The sequence below is a fragment of the Macrotis lagotis genome, chromosome 8 (genome assembly GCF_037893015.1).
Source record: "Macrotis lagotis isolate mMagLag1 chromosome 8, bilby.v1.9.chrom.fasta, whole genome shotgun sequence".
NCBI lineage: Eukaryota > Metazoa > Chordata > Mammalia > Peramelemorphia > Peramelidae > Macrotis > Macrotis lagotis.
The window spans coordinates 18,361,060-18,379,703 of NC_133665.1; the positions used below are offsets into that span (position 1 = coordinate 18,361,060).

At 37.8% G+C, this 18,644-nt stretch overlaps 1 protein-coding gene across 8 annotated transcripts in view; it reads right to left on the bottom strand.

Moving 5' to 3' along the window:
- The window catches only part of SNX29 (sorting nexin 29), a 718,720-nt gene extending 700,583 nt beyond the window's left edge, over positions 1–18,137 (bottom strand). For 6 of the 8 annotated variants that reach the window (XM_074196446.1, XM_074196447.1, XM_074196449.1 and 3 more), the window contains exons 1-3: positions 17,825–18,137; positions 3,176–3,240; positions 2,590–2,642 (exon numbers count right to left, since the gene is read on the bottom strand). In XM_074196446.1, coding sequence (XP_074052547.1) covers positions 2,590–2,642; positions 3,176–3,240; positions 17,825–18,122 — 416 coding nt within the window. In that variant the 5' untranslated portion in view covers positions 18,123–18,137. The remainder of the gene's footprint in view (positions 1–2,589; positions 2,643–3,175; positions 3,241–17,824) is intronic. The other 2 variants (XM_074196450.1, XM_074196453.1) reach the window with 2 other exon arrangements.
- Positions 18,138–18,644: the final 507 nt, after the last annotated feature.

Consider the following 18,644-nt stretch of genomic DNA (forward strand, 5'->3'; position numbering starts at 1 on the left):
ATATATCCCACTATTATATAAATCCCCCACTAAGGTTAGCTTTAAAAAGGCCATATATATTCCAAAATATTTACCCAAGCACTTTTTGTAATAGTCAAGAAGCAGAAATATAGTTATCTATGAACTGGAAAATAGCTAACAAGTGGTGGTACATAAATGTAATGAAATATTATAATAAATTTGAAATACTCTTACTCCCATGATGAATATGATGAATACAAAATTGTAGAATTCTCCCCTCACATGTGTGAAGCTATTCCCAGTCCATGGGCCTTCTACATGGCACAGAGAACAGAGTGGGTGTGAGGTCAAAAAGACCTAAATTTAAATCCTGCCTCATGAATTTTCTAACTATGTCATCCTGATGGGACAGCTATATGGTACAAGGAAAGCACCAGCCCTGGTATCTGAAAGAATTGAGTTCAAATCCATCCTCAGACACTTATTAGCTGGGTGACTCCTGGGCAAGTCATTTAACCCCTACTGTCTTAAAAAAAATGCCTATGATCCTGACCAAGTCACTAAGTTTCAGTTTTCTCATGTATAAAATGAGGTGGTTGGATATGATGGCCTTTAAGATCCCTTTCAGGCCTAAATCCATGATTCTATGAACAACTGCCAAGGAAACAAAAGAAAATAATACACAATATAAATGGAAATGGTAACTAAAGAACAACTGAAACTGAATATTGTGAAATTATAATAATAACCAAGCTTGGCCCTAAAAAAGAGATATGAGAAAACGCTAGTCTTCCCTGACTTCACAGAGGCAAGATACGATGGGTATATAGCACTTCACATAATGTCCTACTTTTTTGATATGGTGATTAGTTTTGTTGAACTATTTTTTTTTCTTCTTATGACTTCTATGTCATAAGAAATGTCTCTTTGGGAGGGGGAGGGAAATGAGTTGGGAAATACAGGGATGTTCAAACAAAAGCTGTCAATAAAAATTTATAAAAATTTTCAAAAAAGAAACATTCACAAAACAAGAACAGGAAGATGTCAATTTATGTGTAATTAAAAAAACATACATGGACATGCAGCAGCCTGATGAACTACAAAGTCAGTGGAATAACTTCAGGAACTAAGGATAACGACAATGATCTACTCAAAGGAAAAATCCCAAAAAGAATGGAGTTGTTTTAGGTTTCTTAAGCATTTAATGAGCATCTAATAATGAAATTAATAATAGATAACATTCATACAGAGTTTCACCAATGTCAAAGCACTTTCCAAGGTAATCTCTTGGGAGTCTCACAACCACCTTATGGAAGTAGGTGCTATTATTATCCCTCTAGTCTAGATGAAGAAATGTGTTAACGACTTATCCAAAGTCATACAGCTAGTAAGAACTGAGAAAGGATTCCAATTTGGTATTTCCTAATTCAAGTTCAATGACTTATTTATGATGTACCAGATGCCATGGACAAACTAAACTATGCCTGCCCTTATGCAGCTTACATTTTGATTTTTTTTTTTAGTTTTTTTGCAAGGCAATGGGCTTAAGTGGCTTGCCCAAGACCACACAGCTAGGCAATTATTAAGTGTCTGAGGCCGGATTTGAACCCAGGTACTCCTGACTCCAGGGCCGGTGCTTTATCCACTGCGCCACCTAGCCGCCCCATGCAGCTTACATTTTACTGGGGGGGGGGGGGGGGGCAAAAAACTTTTACACATATGAGGCACCTGAGACTCTAAGGGAAATAGAGGATAATAGAGTTAGACTTGGAATTAGGACACTTATTATCCCTAAACTGAAATCCTGCTTTAGGCACACTACCACTGTATGATGCCAGGTCACTTACCTTCTCTGTCTCAGTTCCCTTATCTATGATATGAAGATAATAATTGCACCTCAGAAGATTGTTCTAAGAATTAAATGAGTTAAAATAGGCAAAATGCTCTGCAAACCTTAAAGCTTCATATAAATGCTAGCTATCATATACAAAGTGAATGCAAAAATCATTACACGTAGGGGCGGCTAGGTGGCGCAGTGGATAAAGCACCGGCCCTGGAGTCAGGAGTACCTGGGTTCAAATTCTGTCTCAGACACTTAATAATTACCTAGCTGTGTGGCCTTGGGCAAGCCACTTAACCCCATTTGCCTTGCAAAAACCTAGAGAGAGAGAGAGAGAGAGAGAGAGAGAGAGAGATTTTTGAAAAAAAAATTGTGAAATGAAAAAAATCTAATTTAGAACTTAATATCAACTCTGGTCAAGAAAAGGGGACAGCAACCAGAAGCACAGAGTAGTAGCAATAGCATTTCAAAATGGGTTAGGTGATTTATCCAAGGTAAACACACTCTTTAGGTATGTGTCTATGTGTGTATCTATGTCTGTGTGTGTGTGTGTGTGTGTGTGTGTATGTGTGTGGGGTGTGTGTTTCTGTCAGAAGATTTCAACCCAGTTCTTCATAGCTTAAAGCGAACTCTAGTATTTTAGATACTAAATAGAAAATTTACACAAAAGACCTAAGTCTACTGAATTTGATTATGATGCCTGTTAGCTTTCATATATAATCAGGTCAACTTCTCTACATAGTCTCATACTTGCTTAAAATAATTTTTTTTGAAAAGGGATCTTTTACCTGCTATCAGAATCTGATGCTATTTCCTTTCTCCCTCCAAAGCGAATCTGGCACTGCACCGAAAAAAAAAAAATGATTTACATTAATGGTGGAGATTTTAAATCAATATATCAATAAGCATTTAATAAGTGCCTACTACATGCTACATACTGCAGTAAGCAATGGTAATACAAAGAATCTATGGTCTAATGGATGAGAAAAACATGTAAAAAACTACGTACAAACAATTTTGAGGGGCAAATGAGAAGAAGGCATGGGAAGGACAAACTCAAGATGCTGAATCAGAATCTTGTTCATTAGCTATTATCACAAGATTTAAAAGTCAACAAGTAAATTGGCCCTCAGCTTATCTTGTAAGCAAAGCAAGGAAAGTTATCACCAACTTAGAGTCAAAGGATTACTTGAAAGTTACTGGAAAAACTGGGTGGTGAACCTTCTAGAACCCCAAAACTCACAAAGATTGTCCATTAATGAAGGCTGAGTCAGTGGAGGAATACCTACCTAATTATAAACACCAACAAAAGGGGAATTCCTTGATATTGAAGGCAATTTAACTGCAAAAACTCACTAATATATTTTTTCTTACCTGTTTAACAGCATCCAGCAACCGCTCTAGCAGAAACTGTCTTTTCGTATCATTGCTCTGTGATCCTAAAATTCAACAGAATGATATTAATTTTATTTATCAGATATATATTATGAATTAAGATATCATAGTACATGGCTTTCCCTATTGATGAAAACAATGTCAAGCCATAATCCAAGTTATTCTTGCTAAAGACAACCAATATTCAACAAATTTCTTAAAGATCACCAAGATTAATTCCTAAAAGGTAAAGTCAAGTCAACATGCATTTATTAATAAGTACCTACTATGTTCTGGGAAGAATAAATATGAAATGCTTAAAATTCAATGTTCTACAGAAAAAAAGTGACCTAAAAATTATCAGCCTTTTACATACCATTTGCAGCTTCTCAAAGGAAGGTATGCATTCACAGACTTTCACTCTAACCTGATAATATGATACTAACTTTCTCACTCAAGTCCCTGAAACACCATTCAAACATCTGTGTCTTTAAATAAATTCTGTCCTTTAATTAGCTGAAAGTTTGGTTTGTTCTATTCTTTACATAACAGAAATAAAGAAGTTCTTCTTTCTTTTCTCTATTACTATACCCAGAAGGTCAGACTGCCCTTTGAGCAGTGCCAGTTTGAACCTCTGCATGAGTTTTCTTATTACTTAAAACACATAGGAGCTAATTCAAGCACACAATTAAAACTACTAGAATATGCTAGAATTTAGGGGTACAAACTATATGCAGTTTAAATATATCATGTATAGTTAGTTTGTATAGAACAGATAAAATATATTATAGCAGCTCTTCTGGGGTCACTTTGACTTTACTTAAGTTACATAACTTTAGTTCTAACTTGGTTCTTGTTTCTTCCCTCCAGGCCAAAACCAAATAATTGTCTTTAGAAAATAATTACCATCTTCAGACAAAGTCCTTTCCATTTGGGCAAGTTTTTCTCTTATCACCTAACAACTCCCATTTTCTGTCTTCCTCCTAATTTTTTATATCCTTGTTAAGCTAAGCTTTCATTAGCTTTTTCTGTACCCTCTCCCACATTTTTTTCTGATACCCATTTTCTAAAAGCCACTCTACAGTTATCTCATTAGAACAATGGGATTTCCATTTTCTTCACCCATACTGAGAGAAATGATTATTAAAAACCAATGATTTGGGGAGATTCAGAGTTCCCCCTTTTTCATTTAAAAGTTCAGTCTCTTGAAAGACATTACTGATAATGAGATTAGATTAACTTTCTTAACAAACTTGTTCAGACTCCACACAGGAAAAGTCTACTGTGCTCTACTCAACTTTGGGTGGGAATAAATTCTTTGAGTAGCTGATCCAAGGCTGGGGTAGGGGAGTAACTTAAAAGTAAATGGCATAAGAAAATTCATTAAAATAATCCATCCCCTCATTATTATATTCCTTTTTTTCATTAATTGTTAATGAATCAGAATCAATTGCTACCCTCAGGAATGCCCCCTTCTAAGGACATATAATTCAGAAGCTCACTGCAATGATTGTCTTTAGAATCTAAGAGTGCCAATGACCTTTTATTAAAATGCTGGAATAAAATGACTAATTACACATTATAATACCTAAATATAACAGCTATATACCTTCTAAAGATCTACCTCATGGAGAGAATCATACACAATTTACTTAAAACTATTAGGATAATTTTCACAAGCAAATCCTCAAAGATGCATAGATATTTAATGTAAACATCTGCTCATACACGCAGACTGCTGAACAATAGTGGTGAAAATCATACAACCATTCTAAATCATTATAAATTTTATGTTACATAATCTCAAAAACAGAGAGAGAGAGAGAGAGAGAGAGAGAGAGAGAGAGAGAGAGAGAGGCTATTCACCATGAATTCTCCCTTCCACATCTCCTATCATTCTCACATGAGGAAATGGCCTTACTCCTCATCAAGGCTAACCTCTTTCCTTGTTCACGAGATCTACATTTCAACATCGTCTCTAACAAACTTCCCCTTCTGTAATCTTGACTCTTTCATTTATCTTTAATCACTCCTGTCTACTGGTTCATTTCCTACTGCCTACAAACACACTCTTATCTTCCCTAACCTAAAAAAAAATCTTCACTTGATCCTTCCATCCTCACTATCATCATATATTTCTTCTTGAAGCTAAATTTCCTTGAAAAGGTTATCTATAGTAGGTGCCTTCACTTTCCCTCTTCTCACTCTATTCCTAACCTCTTACAAACTGGCTTTTAAATTTATCTTTCCACTGAAACTATTCTCTCCAAAGTTATTAATGATCTCTTGATTGCCAAATTCAATGACCTTTCTTCAATTCTCATTATTCTCCTTGACCTCTCTGCAGCCTTTGACTCCATTGATCACTCTCCTCCTTAACACTCTTTTGAGTTTTCTCCTACTTATCAGATCTCTCTTTCTCTGTCTCATTTGCTAGATCTTCTTCTAAATCATAACCTCTAACAGTAGGTGACGCTGAAGATTCTGTCCTGGGCACTCTTCTTTTCTCCATCTATACTACTTCACTTGGTGACCTCATTAACTCCCATAGATTTAATTACTATCTCTATGTGGATGATTCTCAAATCTACCTATCCCTCCCATCAATCTCTGCTGACCTCCAATCTTACATCTCCAACTGCCTTTCAGACATTTCAAACTTGCTATGTCCAAAATAGAACTCATTATCTTTCCCCAAAACCATTCTTTCTCCCCTCCCTCCCACCACTCTATTACTGTAGAAGGCAAAACCATGCTCCCATTCCCTCAGGTTTGAAATTGAGGAATCGTTCCTAGATTCCTCCCTATTTCTCACCCCTATATCTCTTACCAAGGCCTGTCAATTTCTGATTTTGCTTTTGCAAAATCTCATTAATATGCTCCTTTCTCTCTAACACAATAATGAAGACCCTCATCATCTCAATCCTAGTCCACTGCAATAGCCTCCTGGTGTTTCTGATTGCCAATCTTAAATCATCCAATAAAGTGAATGTAAAATCATGTGTGTCTGTCTCTCCACACACACACACACACACACACACACAAAAACAATAACTTCCAGTGCCTTCCTATTTACTTGATTTTAAAGTCCTTCATATTTTCAGTCTTCTTATACCTAACTTAACACCACATACTCTTAGATCTAGTGATAGTATTATCCTTGCTGTTCCATCTCTCAGTTATGGACGTTTTCTCTGATGGTCCCCCATTCCTGGAATACTCACTTCCCAGTCTTCCTTTAAGTTCAACTAAAACCCTACCTCCTACAGGAAGCCTTCCCCAACCCCCCTGATTTCACTTTGTTCATTATTTCCTATTTATGCTGTATATAACTTATTTTGTATGTATATTTACATGTTGTCTCCTCTATCAGACTATAAGTTCCTTACAAGCAAGAACTATCTTTTGCTTTTTTTATATTCCCAGAACTTAGCACAGTATCTGGCACAAAGTAGGCACTTAGTGTGTGTGTGTGTGTGTGTGTATTTAATGATCAGGTGATTAATTAAGACAAATCGACCTTTGGTTTGCAATTAACTCTTTTTTTCTGGTGTTTTTTTAAAGGTTTTTGCAAGGCTTGCCCAAGGCCACACAGCTAGGTAATTATTAAGTGTCTGAAGCTGGATTTGAACTCAGGTACTCCTGACTCCAGGGCCAGTGCTCTATCCACTCTTAAGCCCCAATCACTCATCCTCGCTGTTATTTGTTCTGTGGAACAGAATGTCCCAAGAATACTTTAAAAATAGCACTTCTATCTCCAACATATGGAGAGAAAAAGAATTCTCCAACTGCTTAATTCTTATTTATGCTTTACTCAGTAACAAGAAAGTTAATAGTAAAGGCCAAACTGTAAACCATACTGAACTCTGCCCTCAGAGCTCTCTCTCTATCTGGTTTCTGAGTGAACAGGCACATGAAAATAAATTTTGAGGACGTTTAAATAAAGTTACCCACAAGGGTATCTATGTTGGTAAAGGGGGTCAGGAAGCATCATGGTCCATAACCCCATAAACTCCTGCTGCTGCCAATGGCATCCCTATAAGTACATATCCATGAATTAATCCACACTTGCTTAGTTAGAACCAAAGGAAACAGTGGTTCTCTGCTGAAGACAAGTAACTATTCAAATTCCTGAGATGGACTATTCCATCTAAGCCCATAGCATGTGCTAATGTTTGTTGAAGTGAACCCAATCAGTTTGTTGCTTTTTTTTAAACCAAGGATGAATGCAATCAGGAAACAATTTAAAGATAACAGAAGACCTGAATAATATCCTCAAAATTTAGATAAAAGAAGTTTAAATAAGTAAAAATGCAGTATCTTTAAGAAATTTTGGGGCAGCTAGGTGGCAGTGGATAGAGCAAGAGCCCTGGAGTCAGGAATTCCTGAGTTTAAATCTGTCCTGAGACACTTAATAATTGCCAAGCTGTGTGACCTTGGGCAAGTCACCCTTAACCTCATGGACTTAAATAAAATTTTTTTAAAAAAAGAAGCCTTCATCAAAACAATAATTTATTATGATATACTGAAACAATTTCTTTTTTTTAAGAAAGACTTTGAGTTTTACAATTTTTCCCCTAATCTTGCTCCCTTCCCCCCCAACCCCCATAGAAGGTAGTCTGTTAGTCTTTACATTGTTTCCATGGTATACATTGATCTAAGCTGAATATGAGGAAAGAGAAATCATATCTTTAAGGGAGAAAAATAAAGTGTAAGAGACAGCAAAATTACATAATAGGCTAACAGGTTTTTCCCCCCTAAATTAAAGGTAATAATCTTTGTTCAAATTCCCCAATTCTTTCTCTGGAAACAAATGGCATTCTCCATCACAGATAGTCCAAAATTGTCCCTAATTGTTGCACTGATCGAATGAGCAAGTCCATCAAGGTTGACCATCATTCCCATGTTACTGTTAGGGTGTACAATGTTTTTCTGGTTCTTCTCATCTTGCTCAGCATCAGCTCATGCAAATCCCTCCAGGCTTCCCTGAATTCCCATCCCTCCTGGTTTCTAATAAAACAATAATGTTCCATGACATACATATACCACAGTTTGTTAAGCCATTTTCCAATTGAAGGACATTCATTTAATTTCCAATTTTTTGCCACCACAAACAGGGCTGCTATGAATATTTTTGTACAAGTGATGTTTTTACACTTTTTCATCATCTCTTCAGGGTATAGACCCAGTTGGTATTGCTGGGTCAAAGGGTATGCACATTGTTGTTGCCCTTTGGGCATAATCCCAAATTGCTCTCCAGAAAGGTTGGATGAGTTCACAACTCCACCAACAATGTATTAGTGTCACAGATTTTCCACATCCCTTCCAACATTGATCACTGTCCTTTCTGGTCATATTGGCCAGTCTGATAGGTGTGAGGCGGTGTCTCAGAGATGCTTTAATTTGCATGTCTCTAATAACTAGTAATTTAAAGCAATTTTTCATATGACTATGGATCGCTTTGATTTCCTCATCTGTAAAATGCCTTTGCCCATCCTTTAACCATTTGTCAACTGGGGATAGGGATAATGGTAGCATGGAAGAAAAGAAAAACAAAAGCATTTTAATGTATAGAAGAAAACAGAAAACCAGAAATAATCATAGAAAAGCAAGACATCTTTTAAAGTTACATGACAGGGGTGGCTAGAAAGTGTAGTGGATAGCCCTAAAGTCAGGAAGACCTGAGTTCAAATCCAGTATCAGACACTTAATAATTACCTAGTTGTGTGACCTTGGGCAAGTCACTTAACCACATTGCCTTGCAAAAACCAAAAAAAGAAAAAAGAAAGGTACGTGATGAATTTCCTATCTATTTTGAAAGAAAAGCAACCTTTGTCAAAAAGATTTGTGGCTTCAAGTATATTCCTTTTCTTATTATAATAATATGTACATATATATATGAAAAATGTTTACCTTATTTGGTGTTTACATTCAGATTTTATAAAAATAAATATAAAAGTTATGTATATAATATACACACACACACACACACACACACACACACAGACACAAACAGAGGCCAATACATCCTTCAAGAGAAAACTAACAGGTAGGAATTGGTTCTTCTACTGTAGAAATAACTTTCAAGTGGAGTGTTCAATTTACAGATAAGTCATTATCTCATGAAAGCAAAAATCAAAATCAAAACTGAATTAGGAAAAATGAAAATTAAGAGCTAGATCTGAAAATGAGACTTCAATCTATCTCTAAGCAATATAGAAAATGGGGCAAAAATTTTTTGAAAAATGCAGATATTGTCAGCCTTTCACTATTTCCTAAGGATGTTCAAATTATATATAGCCATCATCCAAAAGAATCCAAAAGCCACCTCAGTAAAATTTTGACTTCATCAGGCATGGAGAAATGGCAACCAAAGGAAAACTGAGTTTAATAATATATAAACTCATCTGTAAAATCTTACAGAGAAATGTCACCTTAAAAACAATGGAAAACAAAATAAATTCACAGAACAATTGACATGAAAATTAAGCCAGATCACTCTTAAGTTATTTAAGGATTAAAGTAGAAAGATAATCAACAGACAAAAAATTTAAAAGATCTATCAGGATGATTTTAATAAACTCTCATGATAGACAATTGACCACATTTGGACTCTTACATAACTGTCCCCAATTTAAAGAACAGAGAAATGTAGAGAATTAGAGAATGGGAGAATAGAAACAGTGGTAAAAAAACAGGGTAAGCTGGAATAGTCACAACATACTCTAAGGAAGTTCATTTTGAATACAACAGAATTGTGAGACTTGAGTAAACAATTCTAAAGATGCCTGGGAGGGAGGATATTATGCCTAGAAAAACCAGAAGCCTTAAAATTAAAAAAAAAAAGATAATTTAAAAAATATTAATAATTACCAAGCTATAAGCTCACTTTTCCATATGTACAACATCTTTTATGAGGACAATCTACACAAGTATTGAGAGTATTCCCAATGACAACTTTCACAAACGATATTCTATAGCAAAACACATCTTTACAAATACTCAATTGACTGAAAAATTTAAGTCATTTTTGTGCTTTGCTGGCTAGGAAAAAAGGATTTCATTCTATAGAATAAAATTTTGTTTCAAAATATTTCCTCTAATACATTGTCTCCCATGAATGTTAAAAATTACAGAAGATTCCGTAAAAGCCTTAACTACAAAAATAATTGACAACTCTAATTATTAATAATGATTTCAATACAAACTATGAAGACATAAGTTCACCAAAGATGTTTGCAACAACAGTCACAAATGATGTCTCTAACAGAGTGCAAATTAAAAGGGAGCATCCCATAGACACTGAGTCTCTGCAGATACTTCTTTTTATAGATGACACTGCACTCACTGTCTTGCCCTGGAACATCGAAGAGTCTCCTAAATCAAAGTTACAATAACTAGGAGGAGTATAGTTTTAATATCCACAGATGAAAAAAATAATGTCTGTTGTCCAAACCATAACATTAGGTTGAGGAGACAAGCGATAAGAGTTGTTTATCTGGAGGTCTGACTTCAGGTGGTCTGTCACTAGCAAGGAACAACCAAGGTAAGGAAATGGGAGAATTAAAAGAAATTTGTTTTGCTTCTTACATAGGAAGCATAGGGAGGAAATGGTAAAGAAAGTTTGAGCTCAGATACTAGCAGAAAAGCAGGAAAGAGATGTGGGCTTTGGGTAGCTACAGGGGTGGTGAACTCATCTATATTCAATCTCCCCATATAAACCACACACCTCTGTTCCCCACCAGTTTCCTCTTCCCTCCCTCTTTTCCAGGTGAATGAGCTCCATTAGACTGTAACATTCCTCAAAAATATAGGTAAATAATAATCCCCTTGATTTCTTTCCTTGGGCACTGGGGAGTAAGATCCCCATTAAGCACTCTCAGGTGCAAGAGAAAGTGTGAGACCCCAAACCCTCAGAGTTGGATAATGGGACCTCCAAGGCCCTTTCCAATTTTACAATTCTGTCCAAGCTACTACAGTAATACAGAGAAAATGTCTTAATTACTTTTACATTGAGTTTAACTCAATTTAACTTTAACTTACTTAAGTAAGAATTTTAAAACTGATTCATGGACATATTTTAGGGTTTTTTTTCCGCAGCTGGTGCTGGTGGTCAGGTTGAAGAAATTTCTCTGTCAATCAATACTGATAGACTGAATAAAAATTGTAGATGGCAAATGATCTGAGATCAGAACATGAGGATAGGCTAGATTATATTTTGAAAATTCATAACAGTTTTAATGACCCTAAGCTTCTCCCTGAAACAAAGGCCCGTCTTTCTAACAATATTCTTTCTGGTGATGCTATATGATTGAGAATTATAGAATAAGAACAGGGAATATGTCAAGAATCTTGTATTTTTGGTGCAAAGTACTCTCTCCACTGCCTAATAGGATCCTAAATCTAAATAAAGGACTCTGAGATCATCTAGTCAAAATATATAATTTGATAGACAAGAAAATAAGTTTAAAGAGATTACGTGACTTGACAATGTCACAAAAGTAATAATCCTCTGAGATTAAATTTGAATCCAAGTATTATATTAGCTCCAAGTCTGCAGCATGGTGAGTTCAAATTCCATCTCAACAGATACTTACTACCTATGTGACCTTTGCATCTCTGTCATTAGTTTCCTATTCATTAAGATGAAGGGATCAAATCTAGGTGACTATTGAGGTCTCTTTCAGCTCTAAATCTACCCACTACACCACAATTCAGATAGATTAGGCTACCTCCTGATGTGAAGTCATTAAAAATCCATGAAAACATAAGAACAGCAAGCAATGCCAAAAAACAACCCTAAGAATCTCTAAAAAATGATGAAATGCCAAATAAAACTCAATGATAGGGGATGACAAATAAGTCATTCCAATATTTTCCTGCCCTGAAAAGTTTGGTTCCTTTCTATCAAATAACTGAGGTAAACAATTATAATCATTAGGATTTCAATGTTCAAGCCCACTTTCACTGCTCAATATTTAATACTAATTTTGTGTTCTAATATACCATGAACTACTTTTCATTTTTTATAAGTGACTGATGAACTCATTTTCTTTGCTTTTTTTTAAAAACTCATAGCATTAAGGGCAAAACCATGATTAAAAGATGTTATCTTGACTACTTTCAGGTCCCTTTCCATTGATTCTTAACTCTTATATCATAATAATCTTAGCAAGATTTCAAAGCCAATACCAAAGAGAAAATAAAAATGTCTGAAAGGTTCCCAACTTACATTGGAATGTGTAAGTGCAGCTAAATTGTGCACAAGAAGAGAAGATAGAACAGGACTCAACTCAAGTTCAAAACTCAGGAGATAAAAATTATGTTTTCATCATAAGTTATTTCACCTGAATTTTTTCCTCCTTTGTTCATGAAATGATTAATAGCAATTATCTCTGGAGGGTTTCTGTGAAAAATAATTATTACTTAAATGTATATTAAAATACAAATATCAAATTACAAAAGATTGAAGAATTATTTGATGATCTGGGGTTACCAATTTTCCTTTATTACCCCCTGCTTGTTGATCTCATCTCCCATGGCTTCAATAATCATCTCTCTTAGCAGATGATTTTTGGATTTCTTTAATTAGCCCTAACCTCTCTCCTGACTTCCAGTCTTGAACCACCAAAAAAAGTCTATTGGGCATCTTAAACTGACTTATCCTCAAAAATAACTCAAATATAACAGGTTCAACTAGATTTCATTTTCTTTCCCACAAAACCCTCTCTTCTTGTCAACATCAGTACTACTATTGAGAGCACTACTATCTACTATCCTTCTCAATGTCCTAAGTTCAGGGTTATCCTTGACATCTCACTTGCTCTCACCATTCATATTCAATTTGTTGCCAAGTTTTGTTGTTTTACCTTGACAACATCACTCCTATATATCCCCTTGTTTCCTTCTAATTTATACTGCTACTCTTATACAGGCCCTTATTATCACTTGTCTGGACAACTGAAAAAACTTTCTGGATCATCTCCAGCCTCTAGTCTCTCCCCACTTGAAACTCCATACAAGTCAAAACAATCTTCCTAAAATGTTTATATCTAAGATACCCTACCCCACCCCACCATGAGCACCACTGGTTCACTATTACCTCCAGAATCAAATATAAAATCTTGTTTGTCTTTGAAAGACCTTCATCATCAGACCCTTTCCTGCCTTCCAGTTTTATACTTTATTTTCCTCTTTAGTTCAGTCTTCTTACTCTTCCCCAAATATGACATTCTCTCAATTCCATGCTTTTCTGTGGCTATGCCACAAGTCTGGAATGCTCTCCCTCTTCATTTTTACCTTCAGGTACCTCTAGCTTCCTTTAAAACCTAACTAAAATCCCATCTTCTACAGAGATCTTTCCTAATTCCCCCAATAGCTGGAGTCTTTCCACCCATTTACCCTATTTGGGGGTTGGATGAATATAGCTGTTTACACGTTGTTTCCTCCATTAGAAGGTAAATTTCTTGAGGCCAGAGACTAGGTTTTTGGTTTTCTTTGTACCCCCAGCACTCATTCAGTGTCTGGCACATAGTGACATTTAATCAACGGTTGTTGACAAAAGAAATAAATTAAATTCAGTATTTTTTAATTTTAAAAGAAAGATTAAATCATTTCTACATATCGCATTCTTTAAAAAGATTTTGATTTTGTGTAATGGATCATAGATTTAAAGATCTTGAATTCCAAGTCACCCATTTACCACTTACATGATTCTACAAAAGTCACTGAAATTTTCTGAACTTCTCTGTTCTATAACTAGAATCTTTAACTGACAAGAGTATTCTGAAGAAAGTACTTTTAAACATGAGCTATTATTCATACTGAAAATGAGCTCATCTGACTTTGGACTATCTGGGTCTTCATCATTGGTGAGGAGAGAGAGAGAGTGAAGTTCTTAATTTTACAACACTGCATCCTGTATTAATAATGGTACTTGTGCCAGATCATTGTTGTTGCTCTTCTATTCTGAATATACTGTGAAAAGTGTCTTGGGTATCATGATCTAAAAAAAAAAAAAACACTTTCAATCTCTAATTTTTTTTTTCAAAGAACTTATTTAGTTTGAGTCTTTGGGAATTTTTTTTGTTCATTTGAGCTTTTTGTTTTAAGGTTAATGACATCCTTTACATTTGGGATGATCAACTTAATTTATACTAATACTGTATAATGGTCAGTTTTGCTTACCAATGTTAAATAATAGCAAGGTGTTAAGGGTCTACAACAGGAATGTTTAATACTTTTACCTTTATTACCAGAGTCTCTTGGCTGAGTGAAAGCAATAGAAACTTTCATTGGTGTAAAAATTTAACACATCTCATTTGATACTCAAAATAATGCCAAGGAGAAAAGTATTATAAATGCTACTTTATACATAAGAAAAGGGAGGCTCAGAGGTTTTAAATTCTACTTTAAATATGCCAAGTTTGAGATGAGATCTGATATTCAGCAGATAATGGCAATTCAAGACTGGAATTCAAGGAAGAAATGAAGATTGGATATGTAGCTATACCAGTCATCTACAGAAGTCATAAATTCATAGAAATTGATGAGGTGGGGGTGGCTAGGTGGCACAGTGGATAGAGCACCGGCTCTGGAGTCAGGACTACCTGGGTTCAAATCTGGTCTCAGACACTTAATAATTACCTAGCTGTGTGGCCTTGGGCAAGCCACTTAACCCTGTTTGCCTTGCAAAAACCTAAAAAAAAAAAGAATGAAATGCATATAAACTGAAAAAAAACTTCACTGGTAAATCAAACAGCCCCTAAAAATGCTTGCATTAAAGTTAAAACAACTATGAGGTACCACCTCACACCTATTAGATTAGCTTAAGTGACAAAAAGGAAAAATGATCAATGTTGGAGAGGTTGTGGGAAGATTGGGATGAAAGCCATATTTGGAGCTGTGAACTGATCCAACCATTATAAAGAGCAATATGGAATATAACCAAAGAGCAATAAAACTGATCATACCTTTGAAACAGTAATACCAATACTGGGCCTATATCTAGAAGAAATCATAAAAAAAATGGGAAAAGTTCTGCATGTTTCAAAATATTCATAGCAGCTCTTTTTGTAATGGCAAAGAATTGGAAATTGAGGGCATGCCCATCAACTGGGAAATGGCTAAACAAGTTATGGAATGCTATCATTCTATAAAAAAACATGAATGGTTGAACTCTAGAGAAGCATGGAAAGAATCACACAAACTGATGCCAAGTGAGGGGATTAGAACCAAGAGAACATTGTACACATGAGCAAGGACACTGTGGGTCGATCAACCTGGATGGAAGCAACTCCTCACAACAGTTCAGAGAGCTAGGACAACCCTAGGAGACTTGCTATGGATAACACTATTCCATTCAGAGGAAGAAAAACAAAACAAAATAAAACCAAAAAAACCCTTCAGAGTCTGAATGAACACTACATTCAGTTTTTTTAAATTCCTTTGTTATATCATGATTTTCTTTCTTTTCCCTTAATATATATATATATATATATATATATATACCAAAAAATGACTGATCAGTAAGCATGTTGAAAATATATATGTACAATATTTATTTTTTTTTGCTACGGGGAGGGGATGGGAAGGGAGGGTGGAAGAAAATTATATAACTTAAAAATATGCATATGCATGTGGATAAATGTTGAAAAACTTTCTTAACATGTAATTGAAAAAATAAAATAAAATATCAAATTAAAAAATGGTTGCAGTAGAAGAGGGAGAAATGTACTGGCCCATTAATCCTTCATTTAGCATCTCTTAGGGCATATCAAGAGTTATCCAATAGAATTCTTGTTAGAAAGCATAGCAAGTAAAGCGATGTCATTATTCTTAAGAACAAAATGCAGAGAAGAAATAAATATACACACATAGGCAAAGGAAATACTTAAAAAAAAAAAATCTGATTCCAGGTCAGCTGGGGCAAATGGTGACAGGTACAAACACAACTGTTTTCCTGAGTCACTCCCATTTCCAGACACACAAACACTCAGGAATGACTTTGCAACAAAACAAGAGCAGGATATTTAACAGTTTAAGAGAATAGTAAAATTGTGATCAACTGAAGGCACCAAACCTAGAGTGTCAAGTCAAAAACAAAGCAAATTGTCAGCCTCTATTTCTCCACAAAAGCCAAGAAGCTTAGGGTAGAAAGACCCCAGAACTCAATTCTGGCTATTGGGGAATGACAGAAAGTAGGGAGGAAAAAGTGGTGAATCATATATGCCAAATCCTGGACAAGAAGTGAAGGGTCACTTATAGCAAAGTAGTCAACTTCTGAGACAGTGAGAACTGAGTTATGAAAATGACAGCAGTGACTGAACAACTAAACTGTTTAAAGAACAATAACTTCAGAGAGAAGGGAGGGAAGGGGGAAGAAAAGCAAATAGGAAAAACATGAGGCTAAGCAATCAAAGCAATGGAGGTAATTAGGAAGAAGCAGAGGTGAAACAAGCAGGGTGCAATGGGAAGCAGACATCCAGAAGTGACTAGGGAGCAGAGAGGAAGAAACAAACAGGGAAGGACTGAGAAACATGGGCAGCAATATGGGGAGCAAAGGTAGACAGACAAGCGACAGGGACAGAGCAGCAGAAAATTAGATAATCTGGGTCAGATGATAAGGAAGAGGCTGAAGTAGGAGGATCTTAAGAGTGGAAGGCCTAGAAACCAGAATTCAGAAGGGGGGGGGGGGGGGAGAGGGGAAGTGGCAGACGGGAGCCTAGAGAGAGCAAAGGCATCAGATACCTAAGGGAACTGGCAAGCAGAGGAGTCAGATAACTAGGAATAGAGATTGGAAGGTTCAGACAAGAAGGACTGGGAAACTGGGGGGAGAGAAAATAATTAGGGGGCTCTGGAGACCAGGAGGCAAACAAATGGGGATCACGGGAAGAAGAGATCGCACAACTGAGGGGGACTAGGGGGGCAGATGAGTGGGAGGAGGCCAGGGAATAGGAGGATCAGACAGCGAGAGGGACTGAGAGTGAGACAATGAAGACGGCTGGGAAGCAGGGGGCAATCGCATGGGGTTTATGGGGTGCAGGGGGACTAGGAACCTGGGAGTCAAATGATTGGGAGGGTACTAGGAAACAGGAGAGACAATTAGAAGGGCTGCAGGGCTGGGGGTGAGCTCAGTGGAAGGACTAGAAAACTAAGGGGGCTTGAAAAGCAGGGGATAAACACACGGGGATTATGGGGAGCAGGTAGGTCAGACTTGTGATGAGTCTGGAAGCAGAGGGTCATGACGGGGTGATCCTAGGCAATGAGGGTGCACGGGACAGGGGCGGGGGCAGACTGCTGGAAGGACTGGGAAACTGAGGAAGAGGCTGGGAAGTCGGGGATCACAAACTAGGAGGACGGGGGGCGTCAAGGAGAGCGGAGAGGGTCAGACACGGGGACGCGGCCCCCCAAGACCGGGAGAGTGGGAGGGCCCGGAGAAGTAGAAGAAGCTAAGGGTGGGGCCCTGGGGGTGGAGCGACCCTGCGGGAGGGGATGGGGAAGGGTCCCCGGGCTCGGATGACCCGACCCCAGCCCGGAGAAGCTGGGGAGATGGGACATGTCGGGGTCCTGGGGCAGTCAGTCCCGAGGAGCGGGGGGGGGGGCAGCCGGTGCCGGCCGAGGGTCCCGGGGTCCGGCCCCGCCACTCACCGCTCATCCTGCCGGCGCCGCGTCCACCGCCGACTCCCGGGTTCAGGCCGGCCGGGTGCGGGGACAGGGAGGGGGAGGAGGGGCACGGAGACTGGAGAGGCCTGGCGCGCCAGCCCCGCCCCGGAAGCGAAGCGCCGCCGGCTGCGGCTCCCGCCCTCTGACCCGGAACATAAACACCCGCCTCCAGACAGCCCCTTGGCTTCGGCCTCTTCCTCCTCTCTGGGGTGTCCGAGGCGAGTGACTGCGGGGACTCGGGATGGCGGGGAGCAGGGGAGGACGGGAGCGATCTCCTGGGCATAAGTCTAGGCAAACAGCTTCACTCATTTCCTGAAGTCATTGCTACGTTAATGTAGTGGTGGAAGGCTGGGGGTAGCCGAAAGAGCCATTCCGAGTCAGCCTCCGTGGAGTTTGCGCCTACTCCGTGCAGAGACCTGAGTTGGACCCCAGGGCAGATCCTGAGACACGAGGAAGGAGCAAAAGGGGATCCCCCTTAAGTATTACGGATCACGACCCTTCGGTCCGGGGCAACTCCTTCCAAGGCCACATATTCCTTTAAGGCTGTCCTGATGGTGGCTCTTACGACAATGACATCATTTATGCTCCGTTTACGAAATTCTGTGGTGTTAGCTTAACCCTACTCACCCCCTCCAAGTATTTTGCTAATTATCCTTCCCACTTTAATTCTTTGGGGATGATGTGGTATTGTGTCACAGCTACGTGGCATCTTAGGAAGAACACTGATACACAAGAACTTTGTTTCAGATAGAAATTTCGGGTTATTAAAGGCACTGATTAGTTTCCTAAAGTCAATTCAGGGCAC